General features: G+C 35.8%; 2 protein-coding genes across 4 annotated transcripts in view; one reads left to right on the top strand and one right to left on the bottom strand.

Annotated features, from left to right (window-relative positions):
- Positions 1 to 1,776: 1,776 nt before the first annotated feature.
- On the bottom strand, positions 1,777 to 9,499 carry CRIPT (CXXC repeat containing interactor of PDZ3 domain). Of its 2 annotated transcripts, XM_024753640.1 has the most exons (5): positions 9,371 to 9,499; positions 7,080 to 7,145; positions 6,267 to 6,321; positions 3,005 to 3,108; positions 1,777 to 2,685 (listed from the first exon to the last, which is right to left on the bottom strand). In XM_024753640.1, the coding sequence occupies exons 1-5, from the start codon at positions 9,384 to 9,386 to the stop codon at positions 2,621 to 2,623; spliced, it is 306 nt and encodes a 101-aa protein (XP_024609408.1). In that variant the 5' UTR covers positions 9,387 to 9,499; the 3' UTR covers positions 1,777 to 2,620. The 2 variants fall into 2 exon arrangements, with proteins under 2 accessions (XP_024609408.1, XP_024609409.1); XM_024753641.1 differs by lacking the exons at positions 1,777 to 2,685; positions 3,005 to 3,108 and adding an exon at positions 4,490 to 4,857.
- PIGF (phosphatidylinositol glycan anchor biosynthesis class F) overlaps positions 9,485 to 26,217 on the top strand; it is a 22,879-nt gene continuing 6,146 nt past the window's right edge. The window contains exons 1-5 of one of the 2 annotated variants that reach the window (XM_024753638.1): positions 9,485 to 9,723; positions 11,577 to 11,825; positions 13,001 to 13,092; positions 14,328 to 14,444; positions 17,222 to 17,330. In XM_024753638.1, the coding sequence (XP_024609406.1) occupies positions 11,598 to 11,825; positions 13,001 to 13,092; positions 14,328 to 14,444; positions 17,222 to 17,330 (546 nt within the window). In that variant the 5' untranslated portion in view covers positions 9,485 to 9,723; positions 11,577 to 11,597. Of the gene's footprint in view, positions 9,724 to 9,768; positions 10,402 to 11,576; positions 11,826 to 13,000; positions 13,093 to 14,327; positions 14,445 to 17,221; positions 17,331 to 26,217 lie in introns of those variants that run through there. The other variant, XM_024753639.1, reaches the window with a different exon arrangement.

Here is a 26,217-nt window from a genome sequence, read left to right as displayed (position 1 = left end):
ATTACCCTTATGATTTTTCTGGGTAAGAATAAGAATGTATCCTAGGGAAAAAAACCTTATAGATAAATTAAACAGTTAAAACTTTAAATACTTTCCATAGTATTTTAAAACAAATAAAAATGTGATATCTATACCATATATATCATCATGTTACCTTATTCTTCCATTTTATAGTGTTATGTATTTATATTGCACTTGGCAACAAGGAATACTTCTTTGGTGTTCCACAGTAAGCTGCAGGTTTCAAAAGCAGAAGTCCTGTACCTCTGAAGGCAGCATAAGAAAAATCTTTGTCTGAAACCTCAAAGTGAATACAGAGCCCAGAAATAAACCCACACACCTACGGTCAATTAATCTTCAACAAAGGAGGCAAGAATATACAATGGAAAAAAGACGGTCTCTTCAGCAAGTGGTGTTGGGAAAGTTGGATAGCCACATGTAAATCAATGAAGTTAGAACACACCCTCTCATCATACACAAAAATAAACTCAAAATGGCTTAAACACTTAAATATAAAATATGATACTATAAAACTCCTAGAAGAGAACATAGGCAAAACATTCCGTTACATAAATCGTACCAATGTTTTCTAAGGTCAGTCTCCCAAAACAATAGAAATAAAAGCAAAAATAAACAAATCGTACCTAATCAAACTTACAAGCTTTTGTACAACAAAGGAAACCATAAACAAAATTAAAAGGACAACCTACAGACTGGGAGAGAATACAAATGACATGACCAACAAGGGCTTAATTTCCAAAACGTACAAACAGCTTATATAACTCCATAACCAAAAAACAAACAACCCAATCAAAAAATGGGCAGAAACCCTAAAAAGACATTTCTCCAAAGAAGACATACAGATAGCCAACAGTCACAAGAAAAGGTGCTCAACATCACTAATTATTAGAGAAATGCAAATCAAAACTATGATGAAGTACCACCTCACACCGGTCAGAATGGCCATCATTAAAAAGTCTACAAATAACAAATGCTGGAGAGAATGTGGAGAAAAGGGAACCCTCCTACACTGTTGGTGGGAATGGAAGTTGGTGCAGCCACTGTGGAAAACAATATAAAGGTTCCTCAAAAAACTAAAAATTGAACTATTATATGATCTAGCAATTCCACTCCTGGGCATATATCCAAACAAAACTACAATTCAAAAAGATACATGCACCCCTATGCTCATAGCAGCACTATTCACAATAGCCAAGACATGGAAACAACTTAAATGTTCATTGACAGATGAATGGATAAAAAAGATGTGGTACATATATACAATGGAATATTACTCAGCCACAAAAAAGAATGAAATAATGCCATTTGCAGCAACATGGATGGACTTAGAGATTATCATACTAAGAGAAATAAATCAGAAAGAGAAAGACAAATACCATATATCACTCATGTAGAATCTAAAATATGACACAAACGAGCCTATCTAAGAAACAGAAACAATGCGGGTGGGGTGGGGAGGGCAATGGATTGGGATTTTGGGGTTAGCAGATGCAAACCATTATATATAGAACGGATAAACAACAAGGTCCTACTGCATAGCACAGGGAACTGCATTCAATATCTTGTGATAAACCATAAAGGAAAAGAATTTTTAAATAAAGGTATATATATGTATAACTTAATCACTTTGTTGTACAGCAGAAATTAACACAACATTGTATATCAACTTTACTTCAATTAAAAAGAAAAAGAAACCTCAAAGTAGTCTTTCAGCAGTCTATGTTATATATATATATTAAAAAAAAAGAGTCAAAATGTTTGCTTAGTCTATTTATTTTTGGTGGGGGAAGGAGAAGAGGAGGAGGTTAAAAAGAAGTTTGGTTTCTGCTTCAAAGCGCTTTCCCAAGGAATGGTGATTCATTCGTTACACATCATCATGGATGCACACTGTTCTCCTGGCTTTCATAATGGTCTGAATTCAAGGTAATATGTGTAATGTGTGTTTTTCTGAAATCCAGTGTATTCATTTGGATTTGTGTGGAGTGTTCCTTGCATTCCCATTCTCATATGAAAGGTATTGGCACTTTGGCTTCAAGAACAAATAAAAAATAACATAAATACAACTTTTGTTTGATTTGGGCCTGGGCTAATTACTTAAGGAACTATTTAGCAATAATGATCTCAGATATTTAAATGCCTTATGAAGCTGCAATTAATTAAGGGACTGCTGATCCTAAGAACTATGCAACCAAAAGGGAATGAGGGAAAAATTCCAAATCTGGATGCCAAGTTCAAAGCCAAATATCAATAACCTCCTTCTCACACTTTTGCAATATCTATAAAGTAGAGGGAAAGGATAATAAAAATTACATGAGTAATGATAAATAAAAAGTGCATACAGAACTGGGAAAATATTTTTCGTTAAATTTGTCACTTATCCCAGTTCAGATGTTTGTAAGGAAAATAAAAACTTAAGGCAAAAACTAGTTACACTGCTGCTGTTCAGAACTTCTTGAGAGCACAAAAATGAATACCAATCTACTTCCCTGGTTTAAACTTGTCTTAAGACATGTTATTTTGTAACTTTAACATCTATATTATGCCTTGAAAATTCAAGCAAAAAGTAAAATCATACGGAAAGCCAGAAACTTCAATACATCTAGACAGACGTTTGCTTGTAGTTTTTGGTATCCAAAACCTTTTTTCCACACATAGAGCAGATGCCTAAAACAAACAAACAAAAAACTCATGTAAGTAATCAAATCTTAATAACAACTAATAATACTAATCTACTAGCTAACCAATACAAATGATTTGGTTTATTTAAGTCACTCCTGAAGCTTAAAACATAATTTAACAGCATCAGAAAAGAAAAAAAGAAAATATATACTTTTAACTATGACAAGTTCTAAGTTTATTTTGCCTTAGAAAAAAGAGCATTTGACTAATTTATGAAGGACTACTCCTTCACTATGTTATCCAAATCAGTATCAAAAGAAGTAGGTTTGACATGAATTCAAAAATGGTATTAAAGGAAACTTACCCTTTTTGTAGGCACAGCCCTGGCAGTAATGAGAACCTGGCTGGTGCACAGAACTTTTACAAATTCTGCAAGTGGAGAACTTATTCTTTCCATATGGATCAAATCTAGAGATTTTTTTTTAAAGAAAGAAAAATGTACAATACAATAGAAATACTCTTAAATAACCTCACTTAAGTAACAAATGTGATTAATTCATGCTCTCTGTTCCCTCTATCAAGTTCTACAATTGATAGGCATAGCACTCTTCTAACTGGCTACTCTCTTAATATGTCTCCACACTTCTGCCCCTTCCATGTAAGCTGTATGCTTGTAAAGAGTCAGCTGTATGTAATCCCAAACCTGTTTATAACAGTTGTATTTGTCAATCTATTCATGTGATATAATATTAAGGAAACTCATGTAATGAGAGTACACAAAGAGTGACTGATTATATTAAAAACTAAATGAATACTTTAGGATGACCAGGTAAGTGTGAATCATTAAAACTGCTATGGAATTAGGCATGGGTAAGAAAACTTAAAAATTGAGGAAAAATCCTAAGTGGAAGGACTTGGCACCTTACAAGTGTCAGTTCTTGCTCTACCTTAAAGATACTGGAAATATATATTCTGGTTATGATTAATGTAAGGAAAATTATAAAGTAGACTCATATTCAAAAAGCCTTGTCTCAGTGCCAAATGACTGATGAATGCATGTACAGTTATGTGCTTTGACTTAAAATAAGGTATGTGTATCTTTTAATGATTGCCCACTTTAACTGACATTTTCAATTAACTGATGCAATCCCTTTGGATAAAAAAGTTTCTACTAAAAAAAATGTGACCTTACAGTGACTGGAGGGCAAAATAACTTTAGAGGAAATACTTCCCATTAAATTGGCAATAACTTTTTGTAACCGTACTCATATACTGAATACCAACACTGTCCTAGACCTGGTTTCTTCTCTTGGGTATGATACAACAGCTCATTTTTAAAGGTTAATTTTTCCAAATCCAAAAGAATGTCACTTTACTTCCCACAAGAGAAGTTAAGAGCGGACACTATTCTTCCTTTTAATTATAAGCTCAATTTGTTTGGACCTACATGTCTAGAGATTGCTTTTTCTTAAAACCATATTTTATTCTAAAATGTACATTTTAATGTCTCAGAAATCTTACGTACATTTTCCAAAGTGAGATACTTAAAATACCCAAAAGTAATAGCTACTAATTAATGACACTGAAGTAAGTTTGGGAGCATAAAGGAACTGGAAGTACCTACAACTATACACTCTGTAAAACATAACAACTTGGTCAATAATAACTGCGTGGTCTTAGAAGACATCAATAAGTCAGGGAACAATACATAATGTGACAATGCATTGAAGTTTAAGTCTATCATGCTATTTTATACCCATTATTTAATAAGCACCTTTATGTGTTGGGCACTTTACGTATTAAAAGCCTTATTATTATTATTAAATACCAAAGATGAACTTGACAAAGCCTCTGCCCTCATCAAGCTAACATTCTAGTGAGAGGAGACAGATAATAAGTAAGAACACAACCACACTTTTAAGATAGTAATACCTGCTGTAGAGAAAATTCAGAGAGGATACTGTGGTGGACATGAGGGGAAGGAAGGAAGACATTAGTTTAGGTGCTGGTTAGGGACCCTCTCTGAGGAGATGACATTTCAGCTAAGACCCAAGTAACAAGAAAGAGCCAGCTATGTTAAGCTCTTAGCGATGCATTCTAGGAAGAGGGAGTAGTAAGCACAAACCTCTTCCAATGGGAGTGGGCTTGGCATATATGATGCAGGAGTTGGCACAATAGGAAGTCAGAGAGGCAGGAGGGGCCAGATCACAGAGGACCCTGTAAGAACATGGTATGGGACCTAGCTTTTATTCAATGTAAAAAGAAAACCAATGCAAGGTTTTGAGCAAAGGAGTTACATGCCCTTTAAAGGACCACCCTGGTTATTATGAGAACGAACTATAGGGAACCAGAGAGGAAGCAGGGAGACAGAAAGTTATTACAATACCCAAGTAAGAAACTGTGATGGTTTAGAAGAGGGTAATAGCAGTGAGATGAACAGAAGCAGGTGTATTCAGGCTATATTTTGGTAGTAGAGCCAAAGAACTTGCTGGTGGATATGGGAAGTGAGGGAAATTAAGAAATCAGTTAGGGATTCCAGTTTTGCACAGCTAGATTGGACCATAGAGCAATGATGAGAAGACTATGATTTCACTGAAGGAAAAAGAGGTTGCCTGTCAGACATCAAATTGGAAAAGTCAAGGAGGCAACTGGATATATGTTTGGAGCTCAGAAAAGTCAGGACTGAGATATACATGTGGAATTCATTAACATACAGTTTGAATTTAAAGCCATTGGACTAAAGTCACTTGAGGGGAGATCATAAATTTATAAATAGAAAAAAAAAAAGTCTAGGATTGAGACCAGAAGCACTCAATTGAGAAGGAACAGTTAGTGAGTTAAGAGGAAAGGAGAGTGTGGTATCTCAAAGCCAAGAGAATAAAGTGTTGCAAAAAAGACAGTTTTCGAAAGGTTAAATAAGGTAAGAACAGAGAAGTAGCCATCAGTTTTAAAGGTCACGTGTGATCTTAACAAGAGTAGGTTTAGGAGTGTGGTGGAGATGGAGGCCTGATTACAGCGGCTGAAGGAATAAATAGAACTTAAGGACACTGAGAAAGTACTATCTAGATAAGGGTTTTGAAAACTTTTTCTGTAAAAGGAAGCAAGGAAATGGGACGACAGCTGAAAGGATTCAAGGAATTTTTAAGACTGGATATAATAGAGTATGGTGTCAAAAATTGTTTTTATGGTGGGAGACATTTTTATCCCTATTCCTAGGTAAAAAAGTAGTGTTCAGAAAAGTTTAGAACTGGTTTAACTTGCTTAAGGTTACAGAGCTAGACAGTAACAAAATCTAGATTCAAATTTAGGTTTGACTCCAGTGCTCATGACCTGTCCACATTTCTCTGCGGCCTCTGATTTGCAGGAAAATTAAGAACTAGAAAAAATAAGTCATGCTTTCTGGTGAAATTATAAAAATAATGTATAATATCTTTATATATTGATACAGTGAAAATGAACAGGGTGAAATCAGCAGGTTATAACAGACAGCTTGGTTATGCATGCTTGGAACTATCTAACTATGTTTTATCACAACAGAATGAGGTAAAACAAATTCATTCCAATACACTTAATATTAAAAAGAGTGGAAATTAATATGACTGCTTTATAGATGCTCTTATACCTACCTTGCTTTTTTTGAGGTCAAAGCTTTATTTTCATTCAGCTTTCTTCCACCACTTTCTGCATTGAAATATACATGTATTTCAGTGTGTTATGTCTACACATTTCACACATTAACACATACATGAAACATTTAACAATTAGTTAGAGAGTTCATTTTGTGACCTCCTACCAACAGACTAGCCTATATCAAAATTTTAAAAAATTTCATTTAGTAGCCAGGTTTCAAAGACACTACTTAAAAAAAACACACACACAATTATTTACTAGGAAAATAAAAATTTGGATAAAAGGCAATCATTTTATTTCTCAAACTCAAAGTAGGACTTTAGGAATGGGTCTATATTTACATATATCTAATGTAAAATCTAGATGCCGCTACTTTGGTGCCATTGATCTTGAATACAGTAAAAATGTTTCTTTTTCTTCCCTTTGAAAACATCTTCACTGTTTTAATGATTATGAAAGTGAAAACATTTAAATAATTTGTTCAAGAATATAAAAATCAGGTGAGGCTAGGGGGCTTTCAATACTAACTCTAATTAAGCTGAATCAAATCATTTACTGTGATATACTCATTGCTTAAAAATCATTTAAATATTTTGCTATCTCCTGCCTATCAAATTAGGAACCCTGACATGTCACTGAGAGAACTAAATAGAAAAGATATTAAATTGTTGGGGTATCTAGTATTCCTTAATGTTTAACAGATAAAATACATTGTACACATAACATATCATTTTACAAATAATGTAAAAGTGAAAACATTATTCACAGAAGTATCTGATTCAGTTTCCATGTTCTAAAAGGAAAAATACCTGTGGTATTCCTTGCACCATCTTTCCATGTATCTGGAGTGATAACAGTACCAAGTTTCTTTTCACCTGTTATAACAAGACAGTAAAAGTAAGGGAGATTAGTGTTTACTATTTAATAAATACACTACATTGTGCCTAAAGTTCACAATGGCATCACCAGTCATATTATGTACAAGCCTGTTAATGCTGGGGTCGGGGCCAGTGAACTGAGACTTAAGATATTAACTGTGGGCAATGGATAGCTGACTCTTCAGTAAAATTTGTGGATAATAGTATGGCTTATAATAGGCTTCCTCTGTACATGGATCCTTTAAACAAATCTGATAAATCTATTCATTCCATAAATATTTACTAAGCATCTCTGATGTATAAGCCATTGTACAAAGTACAGATAAAAATAAAACAAATGAGATAAAGCTCTAGATTTCAAGGAATTTATAGCACACTGATTTCTCTGATAGTAGTCCTGAACCTGAGTTTCACAGGTAGACCTTAGGAAATATATGAACAAGATTAAATTGTACACAAACCTTTTGTATATCCATTTTTTAATAAACTATGTTAAGTCTACAGCTTTCATCACATTCTCAAAGGGCTCAGAGAACCAAAAAAAAAAAAGTTAAGAATTATTCAACTAAAATATAAGCTGGAAAGTAAATAGTATGACAATTGAGAGCTCAAGTACTAGGAGAAATTCCATGGAGGAAGAAATAATCTTGGCTAGGGAAATCCAGTGAAGCTTTGTGGGGAAGGCAATAGAGAGGATTAGTGGCAATGAGACTGTGAAGAAAGAGGAGAAGAGAAGATGAAGGTAAACTGAATAAGGGACACATCCTGGGGAAAGGCATTGAAAACTCAGGGTACATACGGGCAAAATATTGTTTGGTTTGGCTGAAGTGAAAAGGGTAAGGCTTAGTGAAAATGCAGTTAAAAAGGTAAGCTGAGGGCTTCCCTGGTGGCGCAGTGGTTGAGAGTCCGCCTGCCGATGCAGGGGACGCGGGTTCGTGCCCCGGTCCGGCAAGATCCCACATGCCGCGGAGCGGCTGGGCCCGTGAGCCATGGCCGCTGAGTCTGCGCGTCCGGAGCCTGTGCTCCGCAACGGGAGAGGCCACAACAGTGAGAAGGCCCGCGTACCGCAAAAAAAAAAAAAAAAAAGGTAAGCTGACGCCTCACTGAGGAGGGTCCTCCTGAATGCTAGTCTCCAAATATAGAAATCCCAAATTATTCTCTGCACCCTGAGAATTTATTAAAGTAACCATCCATGGTCATTCTTTCACTTAATATAAAAACTGTGATTCAAACTCAAGGGCATCTATGTTCAAAGTTTTATATACTATAGGGATATAAACAAAGTGGATCACATTAATTAGACAATTATCAGGATAAGAGGACTTGAAATTGTCACAGAAGAGTCAGACATATCTAGCTGTAGGAAAAAGGGATTTGGGGATATGACAGCTCTTTTAAAACACATAACCAGTTTGTGAGATCAAAATATCATAAGATATTTTCTAAATCTCAAGGGTTGGCACTAGAATCACTGGATGGCAACTATAGGGAGGAAAGACTTTTCTAAAAGCCAGTGAAATCTACACAGACTGCTTTGAAGGTGGTGAGATTCTCCTACCCCTGTGCCTCAATCCTCTATGCATTCATGCAAAGAGCATTTAAGCCATTGGATGGGATATTGACTTAGGTTTGTTAGATAAAATACAGGACACCCAGTTAGATTTAAATTTCATATAAACAATGAATACTTTTTTTTTTTTTTTTTAGTAAAGAATGTCCTAAAAGTGCGTGCTTTGGGACAAAGCACTTACTGTAGTAAGGAGCAGCAAACAGAGCCAAGTCTCAAACATTGCATAGGACATACTTACACTAAAAATTATTTGTTGTTTTCCTGAAATTCAAATTTAACCGGGCGTCCGGTACTTTTATTTACTAAATCCATCAACTCCAGATGCTGTGGAAGTGACTTTTAAGATCCATTCCAACCCGGCGGGTCTGTGAAGGGAGGAAGCCCGTCAAGAAGCAGTTCAGGATGATACCCGGGGTTGATGGGAAGCAACGGAAATAAACAGAGGTGCAAAACTGAGACCACTCTGAATGCAAATACAGGACGATACGGTCGTTGGGGAGGGCAGGAATGGTCAAAGGGCAGTATAGGAGGACAGAGGCTAGAATCAAGGACCTGTGGCCGAAGGAAAAACAAAGAAAGAGCAAAGTTCCCGGGGAACTCCAGTTAGGTTCTCCCAGCCTCCTTCTCCCGCAGAAGAGTCTCCTTAACTCACATTTTTCGCACACCATCCTTCCGCGACGACTCCCTCAGCCGCAGGACGAGCTGCAGCTGGAAGAAGTTAACAATACAGCCAGGGAAGCACTCCCCTTCCGGGTTACGAAAATACACTTCCGGCCCTTCCGCCCTCCGCCCCGCCTATCCAACACCTGGAAAGCCGCGGGAGGAATAAACGCGAGTGGGGAGGCGGGGCTGCCTTCTTGGCCCGCCTCTCCACTTCTGCGATTGGCTGTGAGGCCTTGGGCCTCCTCCCCACAGGCCTGCGCCTGCGCGAGGCACAGGGTCTGAGTTACACCTGATGGTGGGAGGTAGAAACCCTCCGTTCTCTTCCGCGGGCGGGAGAGTTAGGTAAGCCCAGCCGGAGGCTCGGGGTGCGCGAGCCTCCCGGCGCTGCAAGCCACTTCCGCCAGCTGCCTAGCTGGCCGGGAATATCTGCCCCCGGCCGGTCCGTGCCTGCCGGCCCGCGCCTGCCGGCCCCTCCAGCGCCGCCCTTCCTGCGTGACCCAGGGGCTGCGCTGATGGACTGGCCTCTTTCGGATCTGACATTCTGCGTCTGTCCCTTCTTTTCTCTCGGTCTCCACGCTTGTGCTCTTTGATTATGCTTCTCAATTCGTCCCTCGTTGCCTACACTCCCGTCGGCTGAGGCTTGGGCAGAGTTCGGAGCGACCCAGTTTGGGATGGAGCTGCAGGTTGAGGTCCCTCGATTCCCGCGAAGGCTCCTCTAGGAGCCGCTCAGAAGAGCCTTCTCTCCCGCTGCAAGGCTTGAGGACTCGGGCCAGGTCAGACCGTGGAGGCCGGGGCCCTGGCCACCCGAGGAAGCACCTGACGAGAGTCCTCCTGGGCTCGCCAGGGCCCAACACAGGGCTGGTTTCTCAGGAGGGGCAACACTGGACCAACTTTTCATTCGTTCGTTCATTCATTCAGTCATTCAGCAAGCATCCGACTTTGGGTACCATTCACTGTCTTAGGTCCAGATCTGCTTCAGTCAGTTGCGATTCTGAGGGTGGCCCAGAAAAATATCTGAAGGTGTGTCTATTGAGAGACTATATTCTGGATTCCCTTCCCAGCCCCTCAGCTGAGGCTAGGACCTGTGAGAAACACTTCCTTTCTTTCTTGCCATGCATTCTTTTCTCGACCCCCTAGTGCGTATCTTTGTATCAAAGAGGCTAGGTTTTGAAATGGCTTTAGCACTTGGGAGCTTGGGACCTTGGAGTGTTTCCTAATCTGTTTTAGCCTGTTTCCTTATCAGTAAAGTGTTTGCCTTGTAAAAATACAGTGTGAATTAAACGAGAGTGTTATTATAAGGCGTGGATTCGCCCCTTTGCCCCAGTGGGCGCTCTGTGTGTGTCTATAAAATATACACACATATATTTTTTTTTTCCTGGAATATTAACCACAGTGTAACATGTGGACTACTACTTTAATAAAGTCCTTACTTAACATTAGTCAATACTATGTATAAGCTATCTGTTAGGTAATTTGTAAATACATACATATATAAAATAACGTATTTTATATATAGAGAGAGAGAGCGAGAGAGTGAGAGAGTGAGAGAGAACGTAAATATTTTTCCACCTTCCATTCATGCTCTGCTTTTGGTTGGAATCTGGCATGTGTAACTGACATTGTCATTTTGGTATTTTTGCAGTACTGGGACTCCTTAGTTTAGCATAATGTTCTTTGAAGCTTCTTGGTAACACTGGCCACCATTCCAGTGTGTACCTGGTGTTACTTGGCATTTGTTGGAAAATGTGAACTACTGTGATGTTAGACAAAGGTCCATAATGATAAAAATGCCAACAGTTCAGCCAAATTGTATTATGGGGTTTCTAGAAAGCATAGCTTATATTTCCAACAGGGCAAATCATTAACACATGCTGTTTGTTTTCACCTCTGATTTTGGCAAAAAGAAAAAAAACAAATTGCTTAATTAGTCCTTGCACATGACAGTTTTACAGAAACTAGACACAAATATTTAAGAAATTAGTAAATTTGTCCTTTTTCAGGCTCTGTGAGCTGTTTATACTATATTAGTCTATTAGTTTTTACATATATGCATCTTCCTATATTCTGACACTGTGACATTGTTGCCCATAGAAAATTGACTTTGGCTCATGGCTTGTTTTTAGACGTTGGAGCATTTAGGACAATGGAAAAAGTCATTATTGCCTATGCTCTTTTCTTAATTTGTTTTTCATTAGATAGCCACTCAAGAAAACACCATGAAAGATACTGACATCAAGAGACTACTATATGTCCATCTATTATGCATATTTTCAATTATCCTAAGCATCTTCATTCCATCCTTCTTCTTGGAGAACTTCTCAGTACTGGAAACACACTTGACATGGTTGTGCATCTGTTCTGTTTCTGTAACTGCCGTCAATTTAGTATTGTATTTAGTAGTGAAACCAAATGCATCTTCTAAAAGAAGTTCATTATCATACAAGGTAAGACTTATTTCTTGACAACTGATTTTTAGATGTAGGTAATGTTTTTATTACTGGATGAATAAAGTATTAGTCAAGTACTTATTGGGTTATTTACAGTGAATAAAGAAGCTGATTTTTTTTTTTTTCTAGTCAGTAGCCTATTGCTTGCTGGAAGACTGTCTACAATGTTTGATAGATTCTTGCCATGTATTAATTGGATATCATAGCATTGTGAACCTATATAGTCATGTTTCATGTCATCATTGAAGATAAATATATCTTCAGTGTAGCAATATATATAAATATAGCAATCACACCTTTAAATCTTATTTTATAAGACATTTCAGTTTATTTTCATTCATCTTTTGCATTTCTGAAAGACAATGGGTTTTTCATAAATTACAAAATAAGCTCTTGTTTCAAGCTTGGCCTTCCTTGACTAAATAGCAGTTGAAGTTTTCAGACATTGGAATCTATTTTCTGGAATATTCACTACAGTGTAACACTTGACTATTATTTAAATTAATAAAGTCCTCACTTAACATTATTTAATACTATGTGTATGTTCTTTATTAGGTAATTTAAAACACATTTACTGCCCTATGATTTAAAACACTCATTGTGTGTTTTATTATTAGATCTTCTTGAGCTCGAACTCAAGTAGGTCCCACACACTGATTTGCAGACATGCAGGTCTTTTTTTATGTGGATCATATAGTAACATGAATATGATTTGGGGAATTATTTAATATTGTGCTTTTTTTGGGTCCAGTTTTCCTAGGAATTTTGTTTTAAAATGAAAAAATATTATTATAATCATTATTTTCTATAAATATTTTGTGTATCATCACACAAGAAGGACTGTGTTTGTGTTTTTTTGTATCCTAGCACACTTATTGGTAAATATTTCATAAATACTGATTAACAACATAGTTCAATACTTAGCATAGAAACAAAAACATTTTCTGATTCTGCTGTTGGTTAGGTGAGTGGAACATGGGGATCGATTTTTGTCTTGTGGCTTTTTTACAGTGCTGTGCAAAGAACATGTGATCTGACTTCAGGAGCAGATCCAAAGAATATTCAGCTGTATCACATGTTACAGGGCTAAGTTGTATTTGTAGATAAAATCAAATCATTTGCTGTCCTTTAGTCATTCTCTTGATTCTTTAAGTTATTCATTTCTTTTTTAGGTAACCAGATTTTTGAAATGCTGTATCTACTTTCTTATGTCTTGTTTCGCCTTTCATGTAATTTTTGTTCTATATGGAGCACCACTAATAGAGTAAGTCTGAAATTTTTTACCTTAAGCCAACTATATTTTAAAACAGTCGTTTATTAAACCAAGTGCTAATTCTATTGGTGATTAGAGAAAAAACATGATGTGTTTAATCAGTGGATCACAGAAGGATACTGACATCATTGCCCTTGGTAGTGTTATTTTTTTAAAAGACAATGGAATAACTTAATTCATTAAATGCTCCTATTACGTAGCCTTTTGTCATGCAATTGATTAAAGGGGGAGGTAGATGAGAAACTGTCATATACCAATAGGTGTGTGGCCCTTAGAACCTCTAAGGAAACTGACTATAATGATACATATAAATTAGTTATAAATAGTAAATGTGATTCTGAAGTGCTTGAAAAGAGTTTGTTTTCTTAAGAAAAGTTAATAGATTCTTGTATTTAATTACGTAGAAGCTAATGTTTATAGTTTAAAGGTAAAATTTAACTCAACACCTTTTCAAAACTGAACAGTTTTGAATTAATGAAAGCCAAATTCATTAATATGTCTTATATAATGTTCCATTATAGTTTGGGAAAGTTCAGTTTAGCAGTGATAAATGATCATGTTGAAATGAGTGATGCAATACATACACACGCACACACACACACACACAGCTATATGTATAGTTTTACATATATATACATACCTGGTTATATATACACATACTAGATTAACAGGTAATTATATTCTAGAGTGGGGAGGACAAGACCTTTGTAATGGGAAATGATAATTTCTCTGTAATCCATTTTAGAGTAGAATGAATGTCTGGAGCAGTGGTTCTCCAATTGTGGTTCTAAAACCAACAACATCAGCATTTTATCGAAATGCAAATTCTCAGGCTTTAGTCAGAAACAAATTTACCTAGTTCTCCAAGTGGTTCCGATATAAGCTAAATTTGAACCACGAATTGCAGAGAAAGTTCCAGAGACTATTGAGGAAAAAGTTAATGATCTAGAAATGGGTTTTCTTGCAATGGACAGTCTCATTACCGTATGGCATTTAACACTTCTGAACTCTATCATCAAAGACAAATATTTACTAGATTGTTTTTTATAGCTTGCATTTTGGTAGTAACATTTTTTATAGTCACGGTTTTGGTAAGACTCATGTTACCTTTCTAAGTGTAAGAAAATAGTTTTATACTAAATCTATTTAAGTAAAAAAGATTATGCGTGTGTGTATATGTACCTTTAACACTTAAGAAAAAATTAATACAGTGTTTTTTTTCCTAGGTTGGCGTTGGAAACATTTTTACTTGCAGTTACTTTGTCCACTTTTACTACTGTACCTTGTTTATGTTTGTTAGGACCAAACTTCAAAGCATGGCTAAGAGTTTTCAGTAGAAATGGGTAAGTTTGAATTTTATATTCTAGTGATGTTTGAAATTTTTAAAAAAATTAATGAGGTACTTTTCTATTCATGGCAGCTTGCTGATTGTTCCTTGCGTGTTTCTCAGCACTGTATGGTTCTCAGTGATGCTGTAAGGGCCCACTGCAGCTGGGACTGGGGCCAGGGAAGGGTGGCATGCACTTGAGGGAGACCCAAGCAGGCAGAATTATAGGCCTCTCCCTCCACGTTAGCAAGATCAGTTCTGCTTTTTTTTTTTTTGTATGGTAGAATTCCACTTAGCATTTTGCTTGATAAAAGGTTTCTGTTACCAAAAGAAAACTTTGAAAACCCCTCCTTGGGGATAATTTATCACTGTGATAAAATTGCTACAGATCAAATTGCTTCCATACATCTTATAATGTAGAATTGGGGTTCACCATATAAAAATGTTTATTGGAACAGCTATAGCTTCTTGTTCAGCCTCTTTTGTGGTGAGACATCTGAGTGCAGGTTTCACAGGATTTTTTTTTTTTCTTTTTCTGCGGTACGCGGGCCTCTCACTGCTGTGGCCTCTCCTGTTGCGGAGCACAGGCTCCGGACACGCAGGCTCAGCGGCCATGGCTCACGGGCCTAGCCACTCCGCGGCAAGTGGGATCCTCCCGGACCGGGGCACGAACTTGTGTCCCCTGTATTGGCAGGCGGACTCTCAACCACTGCGCCACCAGGGAAGCCCTTTACAGGATTTTATTCCCTTAGCAGCTGTATGTATTTTCAGCATCGTTAAGTTAAAATTTTCGCTTCTTGAAAGGCAGTGAAATCATTTGTATCAGAAATGGTTGGGTTATAACTCAGAAAACTAGAAAGTTATTTGGTGCCCATGGTTTTGTCTTGTTTATCACCCAGCAGCAAAAACTTCTTGAGCCCTTAAATCTGTGCTCTATGTTATGCAAACTCTGTGTGGAGTCTGTGGTATTAGCTGTGCTTCTCTCCATGAGGATCTTGGACATTCAAGGGGCAAGGATGAGATGAACAAAAACATAAGACGAAGTTTGTGTAACTCAAACAATGAAGTTTTAGGAACTCAGTAGGGTAGGAGACCACTGAAGAATGAGCTGGATGGGGGGATGATCTATGAAGGACTTGGATCAGGAGTAAGAGATTTGCTAAGACTAAGTGGGAAGGGGAGATACCCCACACTATGGGATGAATGAAACTATAGAAACTGAAATGAACATGGTATTTTTGTGTGATTTGGAAGAGAACAGCCCAAGTGGAGCAGAGGATGCTTGCTGAGTAGCTAGGCTCCATAAATTACTGACTTTTTCCTTTTGAAATGTTTGTTTGTTCCCCTTCAGAACCATCTTCTAGTGTTCATAAAGTCTCAAGAAAACAAAAGTGTCACATTGAACACTTTTTCCCACATTGTTACCATAGTATCCCAAATGGCATTAATTTCTTTTAGTGTTTTAGTTTGACATTTTTAAACAGTGAAAATCAGTTGAAACCTTATTGGTTTGGATTGGTGATTTATCCAGCTTTGAATTCTGTTTCTGATAATAGCATTAATGGTGTACTTGGGGGAGATACCGTCGTTTGATTCTATAGTCAGTTCTGCTATAAGATGGCATATGCATTCCTAAAAATCCTTGCATTATGCAAAACTGGGCAGTAAGAAACACAGAACTTATGGGAAAAATGGGATGGGGCATAACACTCAAAAACTTCATCAGTAACACATTAAAAAATGTAGGAACTTAATAAAAATGACAGGACAATTTAATACATGTTAAATGGTTAAGAATTGCATAAATATTTTAATAAATATGGCACTTTTCCTTGGACAAAACCTGAAACTTGCTTTTGGAAGTAGATGTGGGAAGGGTTGCCTCTTGTAAGTTATTATGAAGGAGGGTTGTTGGAAAGCTAAGACAGATGTGGAAGGTGTGGCTCATATACGTGAGGGGAACTGAGATAGCTGGGAGATGGGTTTTTAAACGGTATTGAGATATAATTCAAGCACCATGTATGCCACCTATATAAAGTGTGCAATTCAATAGTTTTTATTATATTCACAGATATGTACAACAATCATTACAGTTTTAGAATATTTTCATCACCTCAAAAAGAAACTCCATGTCCTTTACCTGCCACTTCCTTGTTCCCCCTCCCCTAGCCCTAAGCAACCACTAATCTATTTACTGTCTGTAGATTTGCATATTTTGGACATTTCATAAAAATGGAATCATATATGTGATCTTTTGTGATTGCTTCCTTTGGACAATAGAATACTAGTAAAACTGTTAACAAGGGAAAACACACAGCAAAACTGGATTTATAAAGTGGTGCATTTGAGTTTTGTTTTGAAGGATATATACATATATGTGTGTATATATGCAGATGTGCATATATCATTCTAAACAAAATTGTGTGTTTATTTGTATATGTATAAAATATTTCTGGAAGGATATGTAATAAGCTGGTGATAGCAGTTGTTTCCGGGAAAAGGAATCAGAGTTGATGATAAGGGTGAGAGGAGGACTTAGCTTTCATTGCAGACACTCTTTTGTATTGTTTGATTTTCACTATGTGCATATATTACCTTTCCAGCTGAAAAACACTTATATCTTCTTACCAATTGATTGTTAATGATTCATGGCAAATATTTGTGTCAATTTGCGATGCTTATTTTAAATGAACAACATATATATATATGTATAGTGTTAATTTATGCTGTTTGTTTGATTCCCCAGCAGCTAAGATATATACCACCAATAATTTATATATTTGTGTTTTATAGGGTTACATCCATTTGGGAGAATAGTCTCCAGATCACTACAGTTTCTAGTTTTCTAGGAACATGGCTTGGAGCCTTTCCTATTCCACTCGATTGGGGAAGACCATGGCAGGTTGGTTTCAACTCTTTAAAGCAACAAAGTAGATGATTGTACAGTGATGGTAAAACTGATGAAGCTAACGAGTATGTATATTTAAATTGTTTTATCGTTCAGTTAAGTAGGGATGCCAATTCCCTCTGTTACTGTAATCTGGGTGATTTATTAGGGCCTGTCTCAGTGCCACAGGCATCCAGATCAGCCTGTTTCTATCTTCTAACACTATTTTTTTCTACATGTATAGGTGAATAAACAAGCTTGGTTTGAGAATATGTATAGGAGTTTAATAGCCTAGAAGTTTCAGGAATTCCCTATTTTTAACTTTGATATACATTGCCTTTGTAGTCTTAGATTCATATTTTCTTAGCTTGATTGATAGCCAAATTGAACGTTGATTTTGAGATTTTTTTTTCTTAAAGCATATAGCAAAGTAGGTTTTGAAATAGGGGCTTGTGATATTAGAGGAAGCTCATAAACATCAGGTTTTTTGTTTTCTATGACAATAGGATATAGCTAATAAGCTAGGGGAAACACTGTAAGTGTTCTTTTTATCACCATTTTACAGATGAGGAAACTAATACCTAGAGGACATGTAATATTCCAAGGTCACTGAGCTAGTGATGGATACATCTTTGTTGTAAGTTTTAATGGCTTCATAGTAAACCTTTATATAGTTATTCCAAAATTTATTTAAAAAATTCACTATTGATCATTTAGTACTATTTTTACTATTATAAACAGTGCTATGATAAACATCTTTGAATCTATATCTTAATGGATTTTTCCAAATATTAAGATGATTTCTCCCAAATCAATTGTGGTACTAAAAAATAAATATACTTTCTTTTTCCAACATGAAGAGAATTTTTCTCTGATCACAAAGACAGTATATATTTATTTAGAAAATTTAAGCTATACTAATAATTATAAAAAGTAAGTAAAAATTATCAAATAGCCAGCCACCCAGAGACAACTCCCATTTGTGTTTCGGTGGTAATCTTTGCAGCTCTCTCTTCATGTGTGTAACTATTCATAATACACATTTTATTTATTTATTTTTTATTTTTATTTTTTTTTGCGGTACGCGGGCCTCTCCCTGTTGTGGCCTCTCCCGTTGCGGAGCACAGGCTCCGGACGCGCAGGCTCAGAGGCCATGGCTCACGGGCCTAGCCACTCCGCGGCATGTGGGATCTTCCCAGACCGGGGCATGAACCCGTGTCCCCTGCATCGGCAGGCGGACTCTCAACCACTGCGCCACCAGGGAAGCCCACACATATTATTTTTAATCTTTTTTTTCCCTTCAACAGCATATTATGGAGCTCATTCCATGTCAGTGAAAATTTGCATTATAATACTCCATTATTTGGGTAAAATCATATACCAATTTCTTATGAATGGACATTTAGATTATTTATAGTTTTCACTATTACTAATTTATTACGAATTATTGTGATTATCATAAAACATATATCTTTGCAGATTTGTCTAGGTTTTAAAAAAAATTAATTAATTAATTAATTAATTAGGTTGCACCAGGTCTTAGTTGCGGCTCACCAGCTCCTTAGTTGTGGCATGCAAATTCTTAGTTGCGGCATGCATGTGAGACCTAGTTCCCTGACCAGGGATGGAACCCAGGCCCCCTGCATTGGGAGTGCGGAGTCTTATCTGCTGCGCCACCAGGGAAGTCCCTCCAGTTTTCTCTTTAGTGTAAATTCCTAGGTAATAAGTGGCTGGGTTAAATCTCTGCTATGTATGTCACTTTCCAAAGGCCCTTGAGGGATCTGAATTATATGCCTTGCACTTAACTGCCTACTTTTTAAGTCCATTCTTTGTGCTTTCTATTAGATGTTGTGTTTCCTAGACAAATGTGTTGTTCTTTTACATTCAGTAAGTTTGGTAGGTTTGCCCTTCTCTACTATATGTTATGGAAATCCCTGGAGGTTTGGGGTGTGTGGTGTCACTGATACCCTTCCCAAGGTTATAATATTAATAAAGGTTTCCTTTATATTTTCTTGGTCATCTCAGTGACCACTGGGAAATGGGGATTCATTTGTACTCAAGTTACGATCTTATGGAACTTAATTTCATTCAATAGTGTCAGTGATTTCTAAATTGGAGGACAATCAAAATCATTTAAAAGTATACACAGGAAATTGTATTTTAATTCCTTACTTTCAGATGTATGCAATTATATCTAAATACAAAGTATCGATATATAAAGCACCGTCGGCCCTCAGCTTATGAGTTGGTAAGGTACTATGTAATTAACATGTTAGTTTGTGTATAGGTGGAATATTTTGGAGTGTAAAAGTTTGATATGTTACACTTGTATAAATCTTCTCTTTATAAGACTATGCAGAAATAGATGTTGAATTATGGGGAGTAGATGCCCTCTGTACAATCTGGGTTTAGGTTTCCGTAGAAAATATATTTTTTGATTATTTACAATTCAGTTATCTATTTTCGATTGTTTGGGCTTTTACCTACTGACTCTCATTTTTCTACCTCAGTTCTTGTTTACAATAAGAGGTGAGCCGGATCCAAATTAATGGTATCAGACTTTTAAAATTAATATAAAGTTTCTATTTGAATTATTGACTTTAAAAAAGGTTTTCTAACTAGCTAATTTAATATGTAACAAATGTTGGTCTTCATTAAGAATGTTTCATTTGACTGGAATATTACTGGTTGTTTAATCATCTTTACTGTTGAGTTGTTTTTAAAGTATTCCAAGTTAATGACCCACTTATTCACTATCATCTTTTAAAATTCTGATAGATACTGTTGGTGAAATAATAGAATTGATGTATAATTAATCATCTTTTATTCATATAATAATCACCTGCCCCTTTCCCTTTTAGCAATGATTTACTGATAAACTAGAGAAATGCTGAGGCATCTTTTTTGTTCACTTTTTATTTTCAGTGAACAAGTTTTTTGTTCTGTTTTGGTTTTTTTCTTCATAAACCTCACTACAGAATAAGTACTCCGTGTGGCTCATGGTGCTGACAGAATCTGCCAGAGAAACAATAAACCAAATGAAAGATCATGGCGTCACCTCAGAATGGAGATTTTTCTAGAGTAAAATTTCACGGGAAGATAACTACTATATATACTTCATTATCTAAACTGTAATATTAAAGTATTAGGAAGAGAGGTTAGTTCTCTATTCCTTATAGCCCAGTAAAGATTTGATATGTTTGTGGTAAAGCAAGCTTTTCTGGATTGGGATCTGGTTTTACTGATGTTTCAGTCAGAGAAACAAGGGTATCTGGTTAAGCAATTACACTTTCTTTAAAAACACATACCATCCACCTCACAAAAACTTTTGCATGTTTAGTTCCATTTTTTCTACTTTGAATTCAAATCTGACTTCGTATAAAATTTCCGGAGGCCAAACATAAGATTATAATGATGTGAGTTCTGTACTGAGCAATTTCAAGAATATTTATATTTTTAAAATTGTTTCATCATTAAATGACTAGAAAGGCCCATTGCAAATATATAACCTCAATGAAAAATGTTTTTCACTTACTAATAGGAATTTTAAATAATTTTAAGTAATGACAAATGACAAAAGATACCAGGCATCTCTATAGCTGGAGGAAGCCTTCCCTTTCTAGGAGGCAGCAAGAGAATTTGGTGAAAGAGAATGTGGTCGGTGGCTGCCCACTATGTTGTTGGTCATCTTTATTGTTTTCTTTAAAAATAATTGAAAGTCATCTTGCTTCTCTTCCTTGCCTTAATTATTACATTATAAACATTTGAATTGCCCATAACCCAGACAGCCTTCTTCAGCCCCAGAGAAAGCTTCTAGCTATAGTTACTGACAAAATGAATATTTTGACCATGGAAGATCTTTGTACATTATAATTTGATGCATTATCTGCTGTAAAAATAGCTAATCAGTAAATATTTGTTGAGTTCTTACTGTGTACAAAATACATATTCTGTGTAAGTTACAACAGATACTTAAATATTACCAGGACTGGAATTTAATTGTTTGCTAATGATAATTTAGATTCATATTGTGATTTAGATTCAGATTTAATATGCTCTAAATATTTTGCAGAATAGATGGTTATGAGCTTTTCATCTGGAAAATGTCTTAATTATCAAAAGTCGGCTAGTATTTCATGTTATTAAAAAAATTAACGGGAGGTTGGGAATTGTTGTTGGTTATTCTGAGCAAAGGAAATTTACCATGAAGTTTTTAAAACCACATGTTTTATTAATAGGTAGACAGATAACAGGATGATTAAGAGCTCTGGCATCAGATTATTGAGTTCAAATCCTGGCTCTGCCACTTGCTAGTGAGGATTAAATAATATAATCCTTCTAAAGTACTTAGTTCAGAACCTGACACATAGTTACTGCTTAATTACTGTTATAGGCATTTATGACCTGTAAAAGGAGTAGGTTAATGACTATTTTTTTTAGCATTACCAAAAAACCCTGCAAATTCCATTATTTGAGTTCTCCAAGTGTTAGAGCATGTTAACTGTCTCAGTTTATTGTATTCATGCTGCCTGATAATCCTTAAATTGGTAGGGTGGATTGTTAAATCATCTTTTTTCCCTGGTATTTAGGGTATTTGGATTTCATGTAACTTTCAATTCTGTCTGACATTTCGGATGGCAATAGAAAGAAAACGTCGTATCTGTCTGTGTATGTACCAGGCATGGGCTTGGCACTGTCACACAGGCAACTTAATCCTGGTAACCCTAGTGCAAGGTAGGGTTCAGTCCCACTTCTACACAAAAGAAAGCAAAGTGTGAGGAGAGGGGTACACATCTTGTTCAACATTTCTTGGCTGATTAGAGGAAGACTCAGGATCCAGTGCCCCAAGACACCATGATTCTCTTTATCCCTGGAGACTCTGAAACATAGCTTTTCTTTTTAAAAAATAGCCATAGCTTAGATTTTTGGGGGAAAGGTTGGGTAGTTATTATATTGTGTTTCTTTCTTCACTTGAGAATTTCATTTAAGTGCCATGACCACTCTGGTAGTGTTTGTATTTTAGACCATAAAATTTAATGTATTTGTAGGAGAGTATTTGAAGCTAAGATGTGAAGCTTTTGTACCTAGAAAACCAACAAATATCTTTAAACTCTGGACTTCCATGCTACTGTCTCCAAAATGGAATTGGCCCAGAGAATCAAATCTCTTCTGAGCATATTTATTTCTTATAAAGTTAAAAAGCAAAATGGATTGAGATTGTCTTTAAAACAATTTTAAGTTTAAAAATATTTGTACTTGTTCCCGTCAGATACCAGATAAATGAGGCATTGTTATATTTAAAAACTTTTTTGTTTTCTCTGGTTTTATCAGGTTAAAAAATTAATATCTGTGAAACATATATATTCATTTTTAAAAGTCACAGATGCCACAGATAATACTTTCATAAATTGAAGCTGGAGGTCATAAGGATAATTAAATGAATCACTGCAAATAATGACAGAGTGAGGGATAAAGCTAAGGTTATGGATTTAATTATTGAAGGGTGCATATTTTTAGGTTAATTGGTGTTTCTGTTGCTAAAGGTGTTATACAGTATTTTAGACAGACCAAAATAAAATATTAATGTATATGAAATATGAGTTACATATTTCGAGCATGGAAAAAAAACTATAATGTGTAACTGATAGAAAATGGTTTTGGATTTAAAAGGTGGGTTCACTGTTGGGCAGTGAGGTTGAAAATTATCTGCTAGCAGAACTTTCATGTGAGGGAGAAGAGTGCTGGCTAAGGTAATTCATTTGCATGGTCCTGCCAAGGACCATTTATCGTCACTTTGACAAGAAGTTCCAGCCTGGAGACTGTGGACCTCTCCACAAATAGCTCTTCCTAAATCTGTGTTCTTAGTCACAGGAGAGTGGTATGGTGTACATGGCACACGGAAGAGTGACAACTAGAGAGATGTATCCAGATGAGTAGATTCATCTGTACATGTATTCCTACATCAGACAATAGCATTTGCTTTAAGGACATCTGGAAAAACACATGACTTAAAACCAAATTCAGAGGAAAATATAAATAATCATTTAAAACCAGTAGAATTTTTGAAAGTAGGTTTTTAAAAATGAATTCTATCAGTCATGCAAATGTAAATTTGTGGTAAGCATGATAAACAAAACATATTAAAAAGTAGTTTGAAATTTAGAACTGCCTGGGTTTTATCTCCCTTTTTTATCTGAAAGAGCCAGTAATCCTAATGGTTGTGAGTTGTCCTAAGTGTTTCTAGGTTTTTTGATCTGCAGATAGGTCAGTTTTCCCATGATATCTATCATAGTACATACCTCTCCAAAAATTATATTGAAACATATTTTTTAAAGTTTGTGTTATTAAAATTTATCTAAAAAATTAAATAATCTTAGTTTGCCCCTTAACTGCTTGGTTTATAGTAGGGGCTCTCAATAAATAGTTATGAATATACAGAGCCATTCAAATGGAGACTCTTAAAAATGATAGAAATGCCTACCAGTGGTTGGTTTAAAATCAGTTTCTGTACTTATACTTCTTAAAAGTTATGAAAAACGACAGCTAGGAGCAAGAATCACCCGTCTATTTCAGTGGTAAGGCTACATATGGTTAATATAATGCCATATGCTATATAGCTCTTGAGAGTTTTCTCTTGTAAGCTTTATGCTCCCCAGACATTTCATGGGAAGAAAAGCAAGTACTAAAGATGCTTATATTACAAGGGCAAGGGAATAGTTCCTACAGCACAACATAACATTGCTCATAAACTATTAATATTTTATTTGTTCTAAACTGCAGGCTCTAATTATAACCTATTAGAATACCTAAGAAGTACTTCCATTAATGATCATGTAAGTTTAATTTTTTCAAGTTAAAATATGTAATATACAGAATGATACTGATGCATGGTACTTTACAGCTTTCATGACAGATTTTCAAGTATTACTTCATTTAATACAAGAGCCCCATGTTTTAAGTACAAGAGGTATTATTATCCCTGTTTTGCAGTTGGGAAACTGAGGCTCAGGTGTTAAGTGACCTGGCAAAGGTCATATGGCCAGTAAGTGGCTGACCTGGCCCTGCATCTCAGATCATTCTCACTCCAATGTCGCATGCCATTTCCTAGAAAAGCAAAGTAAAGCTCCCAAGTAAAATATAAAGTATTTTTAAAAGCAGCCTAATGTTTTTATATAATTAGCTTTTTAAACTTTTTGTTGAATATTTTAAACTAATTTCAAAAAGTCACCATTATCCAATCCCAAATACCTGATGAAACCTGCAGCAGCTTGTAAACTGCCATAGTCAGTGATATACCAAACTAGCTGTTTTATGGAGTAAAAATGTAATCTATTTGCACTTGTTATATTGTGCATATTATAATTAAAATGTATTTAAACTGTTTACTCTCAATTCACACAAATGCCATCTATGTCATTGAAATTGATCCTTAAAATTCTGAAACCAAAAAGTGAAAGGTCATTGTATTTCTTTGGCCAACTAGAACAGTTAATAAAAATACTTATTAGGGTGGAGTGATGAAGAGTACAGGGATTCTTTTTTTTATTATTGTAGTATAGTTGATTCACAATGTTGTGTTAGTTTCTGGTGTACAGCAAAGTGATTCAGTTATATATATGTATCATATTCTTTTCCATTATGGTTTATTACAGGATATTGAATATAGTTCCAAGTGTAGGGATTCTTAACCAGGAGTCCATATATGGGCTTCAAGTTTGTGAACCCTTGAAATTATATGGATGTGTGTATATACACATCCAACTACCATCTAATGGAATTCATGCTTCCTTCTCGTCAAACATGATCCATATATATGTAGATGTAATTTTTAAAAAATACTTTTAAAGTACTTAAAATTTGGGCAGGATTTTAAAAATAGCTTTAGAGATGGTATATTTGAGGAATGATGGTATTCTAGATTGTAATGACAGCTTATTTCATATGTGCCTATTAAAAATATGAACTAAAAGATTATTATCAATTATAACTCACATTGTCACTTGTACTATGTGCCAGATACTGTTATAGGTATAGTTATAAGTATCACACATCACCTTGTCTCATTTGATCGTTACAATAACCCTATGAGGTGACTTTTACAGTGATCCTTATTTTGTAGATGAGAAACCAAGGCACAGAAAGGTTAGGTGACTTGCCCAGGGTCACATTTTGGTAAACTTTTTTTTTTTTTTTAACATTTTTATTGGAGTATAATTGCTTTATAATGGTGTGTTAATTTCTGCTGTATAACAAAGTGAATCAGCTATATGTATACATATATCCCCATATCCCCTCCCTCTTGCGTCTCCTTCCCACCTTCCCTATCCCACCCTTCTAGGTGGTCACAAAGCACCGAGCTGATCTCCCTGTGCTATGCGGCTGCTTCCCACTAGCTATTTTACATTTGGTAGTGTATATATGTCAATGTTCTCACTTCACCCCAGCTTTTACCCTTCCCCCTCCGTGTCCTTAAGTCCATTCTCTACGTCTGTATCTTTATTCCTGTCCTGTCCCTAGGTTCATCAGAACCTTTTCTTTTCAGATTCCATATATATGTGTTAGCATACGGTATTTGTTTTTCTCTTTCTGACTTACTTCACTCTGTATGACAGACTCTAGGTCCATCTACCTCACTACAAATAACTCAATTTCGTTTCTTTTTTTATGGCTGAGTAATATTCCATTGTATAAATGTGCCACATCTTCTTTATCCATTCATCTGTCAGTGGACACTTAGGTTGCTTCCATATCCTGGCTATTGTAAATAGTGCTGCAATGAACATTGTGGTACATGACTCTTTTTGGGTTTGTTTTTTTTTTTAAACAATTCTAACCATTTACTGCTTAAACAGGAAAAGTTTTTTTTTGTTGTTTTTTTTTTTTTTTTTTTTTGATGTATGTG

Source organism: Neophocaena asiaeorientalis, unplaced genomic scaffold (assembly GCF_003031525.2).
Source record: "Neophocaena asiaeorientalis asiaeorientalis breed wild unplaced genomic scaffold, Neophocaena_asiaeorientalis_V1.1 scaffold171, whole genome shotgun sequence".
Taxonomy (NCBI): Eukaryota; Metazoa; Chordata; class Mammalia; order Artiodactyla; family Phocoenidae; genus Neophocaena; species Neophocaena asiaeorientalis.
Note: the sequence above shows the minus strand (reverse complement) of the source record. Positions and strands in the feature narration are given on the sequence as shown.